At 38.0% G+C, this 7,614-nt stretch overlaps 1 protein-coding gene across 1 annotated transcript; it reads right to left on the bottom strand.

The window, feature by feature from the left end:
* Positions 1-1,527: 1,527 nt before the first annotated feature.
* Positions 1,528-4,293, bottom strand: LOC124719646 (piggyBac transposable element-derived protein 2-like). The gene is made up of 2 exons (XM_047244860.1): positions 3,103-4,293; positions 1,528-1,650 (listed from the first exon to the last, which is right to left on the bottom strand). The coding sequence occupies exons 1-2, from the start codon at positions 4,291-4,293 to the stop codon at positions 1,528-1,530; spliced, it is 1,314 nt and encodes a 437-aa protein (XP_047100816.1).
* Between the last annotated feature and the right edge of the window lie 3,321 nt (positions 4,294-7,614).

Raw genomic sequence — 7,614 nt, 5'->3', positions numbered from 1 at the left:
TTTGTGGTCACACGTTAAAGTACTGAGAAAATTGCAGAATGGTTATGGCACCGAATTTCCATTCGGGTGCATTGGGATCCTTCGCCTGTTTGAACATCCTCATTTACATTTTATGTGGCTTCCCTAAATTCCTTTAAGGCAAATACTTTTGTTGGTTCCACTGAATAGGCCATGGCAGAGTACCTGCCATTTCCAGTCTGAGTTTCTGCTCAGTCTCTGACATGTTAATTATTTATTCATTCTTTTTATAATGCTGTAATATGTTTTAAGTGTTCCATATCATTGTGGAAAAGTCAGAATAAAATTGATCACCTCACATGTACATACATTTGTGTTGGTTACCATTTTTTATTTTAACTTATCTTCCTTTTGTTCCCTGTACTCCTAAGTAATTTGTTGAAAACCCATGAGCTCAAAGACGAGCACTTACTACCATTTTAGGATATATTTTACATACAAATATGGTAATCTCTCATATGGCATGGTAATGTGTCTTTGTTGAGGTGATATTACTGTCTCATGAACATAGGTGTCTTACATAGAACATACAGAAATTAAACAGCTGTGCAGTAATCTTGTAAGAATATATTTTGTTAATTTTGGGGCAGGATAGGAAACTCATCTCAAGTGATACATGTATCATATCTCCTACCTTCTCAAGAAATGTCTCAAAATTTGTGGCACTACTGCGAACACAAACACTTGCTGTCTCATACATAGTATGGAAAGCTATGAAATATAGTAGTGTGTATGCAACATGTTAATACTTTCTAGGGATTTTAAACTTACTGAAATGCCTTGAGTATTGGAGGTGATCTAAAAATGGAACATAGTTGAGTATCTTCTCCAAGTATACCCCATCACTAATGCTTGGTAGCATCATGATGGAAAAGTGGCAGTGATGTATCAGGTCAACTTGAATACAAAGAAACTTAATGTAATTTGGTGAAACTTAGCTTTGTGGCGTTAGCGAGAGAAAAATGAGTTTTCTCAATTTGTACACATCCATTGAAAATAGGCTTTTTTTCGTTTAATTAGTTTTTGGCCATTGACTTTGAAACATTTTATACATAGTTTTGAGCATATCACTTATGCAGGAAAATTGTCCAGTGTACACTTCAAACATATGTATTGCAATTGAAGCACTTCACGGAGGTATATTTGGCATGAATACAATATGATTACAACAATAATCATGTCGGATACTTTGTCAGTGTATTTAAATAAAAGTATATGAATGGAAACATTCCACGTGGGAAAAATATATCTAAAAACACACGCTCTCCTTCCCTCTTTCCTGATGAGGCAACAGTTTGTTTCGAAAGCTTGAATTTCGTGTGTATGTTTGTGTGTCTATCGACCTGCCAGCACTTTCGTTCGGTAAGTCACATCATCTGTGTTTTTAGATAAATAAAAGTATAGATTTACTTACATTTGGGCCTATTAGAACTTGTGCATACTGCATGAACGTTTTTGAATAAAATATGCTTTTTTGTTTTCAAAGAGCTCAAGTCAGTTCATTTTCTATTATGTTAAGCAACACTGAAAAACTCTGTTAGGTGCACTCATTGCTATGTTGAGGTTGTTATATGCAAGACTTAGCCCATCATTTTGAGTGCTCATCTTGTCTTGTTCATTAATTGGCCCTACCTATTCAGACAGTTAACTGTCATGATATTAAACTGCAAAAAGATCAAAGTAGGCAGCTGGCATTGACAGATGAAGTGTTTTGAAAGGATTCATATTATTGCAAAGCGTGGAATCCACAGGTAAAGCATTCCCCAGGAAAGGAAATTTTGTCCAAGGTAAGTGATCTTAGATCTTTATGTAGATTGCTGTTCTTATTCCTAGTATTGATACTATGTATTGTGCTATTGGTTGGAAATACTTGCAACAAATTTAATTACGGAATAAATATACTATAAAGCAGTGATTAGAATATGAAATTCCTTGAACAGGTGTCTACATAGTGTTCTTGAATTTATACCACAAACGATTTTTATTAGACCTACACGCTTTTACATGCCAAAAACTTTTGCTCCGTTGATGAGTTACCCCAGAATATGATCCCTCATGACATAACAATAAAAGTATGTAAACTTTTTTACATTTGTCTCTCCTACATCTGACACCATTCTAACTGCAATTACAGACCTGTTTAGGAGCTTTAGCAATTCTGTGGTAAGCCCTTCCCAACTGAATTTATTATCGAGTTATAATCCCAGAAATTTATCACTGTCGATCTCTTCGATCTGCATGTCTTTATATCTTATGGGATTACAGAACCTTACGTCACGGGTCAAAGCAGACAGGTGGAATCGGACACTTCCATTCATCCTATGTTATACACATGCTGCAGCTGGAGAAATCGAGCAGTTTTCCAATTAGAGTACTCACACTTTCAACCATATTACTATCTTGTAGAGGAGTAAACGAATCTGTCGCATTACGTATATTTTTGTGTTGTATTACGAGGCAGTACACTTATTCCATTAAGTAAACAACACAAGAAATTAAGCATCGAATTTAACCTAAAGTATTCAGTTTACATATTTCTTCAAACTTAAAAAAGCACGTTGTTAACCCTTAAATGCATGATTTTTTATTTCAAGCTGTAAAAATTACCATGTTTAGTTTATAGTGCCTACATTTCGAAAAAAATATTGAAAAATTTTTTAAATTAAATTAACAAAGCACTATTGTTGAAAATCGCTTTGTAGCTGATCAGCTGCATTTTGAGTTAACACCTTACGAGCCACAATAAATGTGCTTATTTTGCTCCCTCAATTTTGACCAAATCTCTCGTAATTTAATTGTTGATTATGATTAAATACTTTGTATAGGAAGGGAAAAATCCTAAAATAATAAATAGGACATTAATGTTGTAAATATTGAGCATTTATTGTATATTTTATACACTTTTGTATATGAACAATAAGGTATCTAGTTCCAACAGGTTTGTACCCAAGCATGTGATAATCACTTTACATGAAAAGTTTGAAAACAGTTCTTTTGTTTGTGCAAACACAATGCAACTGCACATTTATTACACTGAACCCAGGAAAATCCCTTGCATCCTGCCATTTTGCACCTCTGTCTCACTTGCAAGTACGAAGGCGGGTGACCTACTTGATCCAGCCTTACATCTTGTGGAGGTGCATGTGCTGTGGGCCCCTTTGTCTTCTTAGCTTGTATTTGGTTTTCGAGTTCATTACTTGGCCTTCCACGTTTTGCTGAAGTTTGACCTGAGCGACACAAACAGTGAGCAATTTCCATTCGAAATTCGGAGAGTTTCATAGTTCTCCTAATCCCTTTGGTTTCTGCTACTCTCCTATACAACAGCCAGGAATTGACTACTCCCATGTCCAGGAGATGGTAAAACAATCTTATATACCATTTTCGACTTTTCACAAGAATTTTATGTCGACCCATTATGCTGTCAAGGTCAACACCTCCCATATGTTTATTGTAGAGCTTAATTATTTGTGGACAAGGTATTGTTATTCTTGACTTTGCTTTTTTGTCATACCTCCCTGCTTCATGAATAGGCTGCTGTCCAGCAAGTGTAGAAAGCAACATTACACTCTTGTTATCTTTCCACACTACATTTGATATGTCGACACCATCCACTGTTGTGACGCGCTCTACTGATGCACCTCGGGCCATTTTCTTCAGCTCAGCTTCTGAAGGGAGCTTGCAGTCTGGCACTCTGTTTCTTCTGACTGTCCCAAGTGAGTAAATTCCTTGTTTATGTAACCATACAAGCAGTGGCAGACTTGTGTAATAATTGTCACAGTACAGTTTGAGGTTCATATTTCTTGGTAGTATCCTACTGAGTCGAACTACAACATTTGCACTTGCTCCCAAGTCTTCCTCCCCAGTCACTCTTTTTTCTGGTTCATTTTCATCTCCAGTGAAAATCTCAAAATCGTAGGCATAACCAGATATGCCACTAATAACAAATAATTTGTATCCATATTTATGAGGCTTGTTTGGCATGTATTGTTTCAAATAACTTCTAGCCTTTGTTGAACATATCCGTTCATCAACAGAAACACACTCCTCAACAGGTATTGTTTGAAACCGAGATCTCATCAATTCTATTATGGGTCTTATCTTGAAGAGTCTATCATGACCTTTTTCACCCCTGGGTATCATTGCACTGTTGTCATTGAAGTGAAGAAACTTATGTATTTGCTCATACTGATTCACTGTCATTGTTGTCTTGATCAGATGAGTACCAGTATCTTCTCCCCAGTAATCCCTCGTATTAGGTACATGAACTATTGACATTACGAGACAGATGCCTATAAATTTTTTTATGTCATCGCAGGATAAATCTATTGGTCTATCAGGATTACACTGCACACTGTATCTATGAGACTCTTCGACAATTAGATCAAACAATTTAGACGGAAATATATGTTTGAAGAATTGGTATGAAGTATTTAAGTTTATTACTTCTTCTGGTAACGAAGTATTGCCATGAAATTTTGACTGCAGTTCGGGAATAATCAACTGTTTATCTTTCCAAACCACACTCGTGCTGTTTTTGGTAACATTTTTGCTGCTGCATGGCAGCTTCAGAGCATTATCAGACAACTGTGACGTCGATTCCTTCATTATAACATCAGATTATCTTGTTCCAGAAACATCTTCAGTCCTAATTACTGGTACTTGACTTTCTTCGTCACTACTGTCACTATCACAATCAACAGATTCTGGAGCAACATATGTCTCATCTTGAATGGAATAGTCAGAGAAACACTCAAGATCGTCATCACTGCTTAGTGGAATCTCTAACCATTCCATCCATAAGCATTTCTTCTTGACTCTTTCGAGACATTTTTACGTCAGCGCCTGAAATGCAGTAAATGAAAAATGTAGCTGATAAGCTACATACACAAAAACAGGCCTCATTTCAAATCTATCGCAAAGACACTCGAATTAACTGTTTACACCATATCTACTTACGTTTTCAAAATGAAAAAGTAATTTTCAAACCCAGAAATCAGTGCACAAACACCAAAAACACACCTCAACTTTCCGCCAAAACACACACTTGGCAGTATGTCCACACAGCTCACTGTCGAACTGCTTCAGCTCGTCCTGCCATCTATGAACTACTAGAAACTGCAGCGGAGTGTATACACTTAGCTACATAACGAATTTGATCGAAAATGTTTCTCCATATGGAATAAATCGAAGAAATGAGGTCTGTAGCTTATCAGCTACAGTATGCATTAAAGGGTTAACATTTTACTTAAACAGTGCTGTGGCGAAGTTCCGTGTACTTTCTGTTGCAGCTGCGAGGATAATATTTCTAATAGCGACCGATAACCTACATACATATAATATGAAACACTAATAATCGTTCTAACATCAACTAAAATACACCCGGAGTTAATTAGCTAAGGTTATGACACGATTCATACGACATTCCTGCCATTTCACACTACTCGGTACTCGCAGTTATACTGATAAGTTATCAGTGATAACTATTAACTGGATTCCAACTATGTCGTTATTTAACTGTAGCCACGTCGGAGTATTCGGTATTCGCTAGCGAAAAATAACTTGATAGTTACTAATAACCGTTAAAAGCAGCGGTTATCAAAGAATAACTGGAACTGTGATAACGGTCACTCCATAATAACCGTTTGGCCCACCTCTATACGACTCGATTTCTACCTATTACGAACTTCAGACAGCAACAAGAGTCGAGGGGTTTCGCCAAGCGGTGATTCGTGCCGGCATCTGTTGGCGACGCCAAGCAACACTGGTGCTTTGCTAACGTTTATTTTATTACACAACAATACGTGTACAAGGAAAATGGTGTTAACAACAACATTTCCTTAGCTATATCAATTACTTATTTCTACTTCGTTAATAAAAAGCTATAAGCGCCCCCATTTCGTGATATTTTATGAAGGGAATATTTCATACCCAGCAATTCTTGTGGTACATGTGTTGGTTACATATAGCACCAGGAATAGTCACATTGTAATTTAGTGTGAAAATGAAACAGCAATTTTTGGAGGGCGAGGATCATGTGATCCATGCCAATAATTAAACTAAACGTGATGTTAGCAAGTGCGTGTTAAATTAGAAAACATTCATCATCTTCAGTTACCATAAATAAATAAAAATGGCCTTATCCTCTATGACATCCATCAATTTGAGCATTGTACATTGCTTTTGGTCTCAGTGAAACTGCATTACAAGCATACTTTCAAACTTAGTACCTTAGATTCATACCTCGATTTCCATGGTTTTTTTGTGCTCTAGATTGCAAACAACACAGTGGAAAGGAAGCTGCTTGGCATAAAATTATTTCACCTGTTTCGTCTCACCGAATGAAACTCGCTGTCAGCTAATGATGTCAAGTGCAATTAATTTCTATTTTCACTCGAACTGGTTGGAGTCAGTCTTCCCTCGCTCCTGCTATGATGACAAGAAGGTAATTTTTATATTATTATTATTATTTATTATTCACAGTCATAGCAGTGCGGCCGTCGCGTTTAGCAGTGAAGACCCAGGCGGGAAGAACAGCGCAGGAGGTGTAAAGACCGGTTCCCACTAGGGCTGCCGCGGCGAGTACTGACTTGACCCAGGGTCTACCCATCTCCCCTCCACACTGTCTGAGCACTGTAGCTAGCGACCAATAAGGAGCCACCAGACGACTACTAATGTAAAAGTGCTGTGCATCAGGCGCGCGCGAAATTTTGTTAGTCACTACTGACTATTGTGTTTGTATGTGTATGCGTGTCCTGCGTCAACGTGTCCTCGTACTGTATTTTCGAAATGATTTCGTTCGTAGATAGTGTTGTGGACGAGCGAAAGGCTGAAGTATTTGTAAGTACCATATTTAGTATGAATTTTCTGCACATTTTTTTTGTTTTTTTTAGCGTTGAAATTCATTGCTTTCAATGATAATGCTGTCGGTGAACGAAAGGAAGAGTGAAATAGTTAATACTATTTCTCAAGTGGGTGTATTCTCTGCTTGCTTTTTGAAGCTATTAATCCAGACTGCTCACCTGCCAGTTGTTATTGGCAACTTGGTAATGCTGGCTACTTAAGATTATAGAATTACGGGGATCGCAGCAGCGGCATGGTTGCCATGGAAACGTCGTCAGCGGCGTGGCGCGACGGGCTCTGCGTCGCGGTTTGCCCATGTCGAACCACTTCCGCTGGCGCGCGCCGCGCTCCAGGTGCGCGCCGCCAATCACAGAACGCGCTGAGCGTGACGTCAGGAACGGAACCCCGGGCCACACCAACTTTCGCCGAACCGCTGGCGCGGCGGCAGCTATGAAATACTTATCATCCGATTCCGAGGAAACTATTCGGTAGAAAAACTTGATTTTTGGGTATGTTACAGCCTGATATCTTCTCTCGATAAAGGACCGAATTTCATTTCGTTATTCGTCGTGGTTACTTGCTGTATCGCATTTACGTAAATCTTTACACTAAATTTTAATTAGTGTGCAGAGGTAAAAACGCATTGCCTGGACTTTGCGTACAGTTCACTTTAGGCAATACATGATTGCGTATGAAATTTAGTCGACATATCGAAATTGTTTTTAAAGCTGAAAGCAGAACGATAGCTATCACCGT

Source organism: Schistocerca piceifrons, chromosome 11 (assembly GCF_021461385.2).
Source record: "Schistocerca piceifrons isolate TAMUIC-IGC-003096 chromosome 11, iqSchPice1.1, whole genome shotgun sequence".
NCBI lineage: Eukaryota > Metazoa > Arthropoda > Insecta > Orthoptera > Acrididae > Schistocerca > Schistocerca piceifrons.
This window is presented reverse-complemented; position numbering and strand designations above follow the sequence as displayed.

Bases quoted from the DNA above. Each gene is read 5' to 3' on its own strand.
- LOC124719646 (XM_047244860.1), bottom strand. From the start codon at position 4,293: ATGTCAATAGTTCATGTACCTAATACGAGGGATTACTGGGGAGAAGAT. The intron at 1,651-3,102 runs GTGAGACAGAGG...CTGTCTGAATAG, and splicing joins ACCCGCCTTCGTACTTGCAA to GTAGGGCCAATTAATGAACA.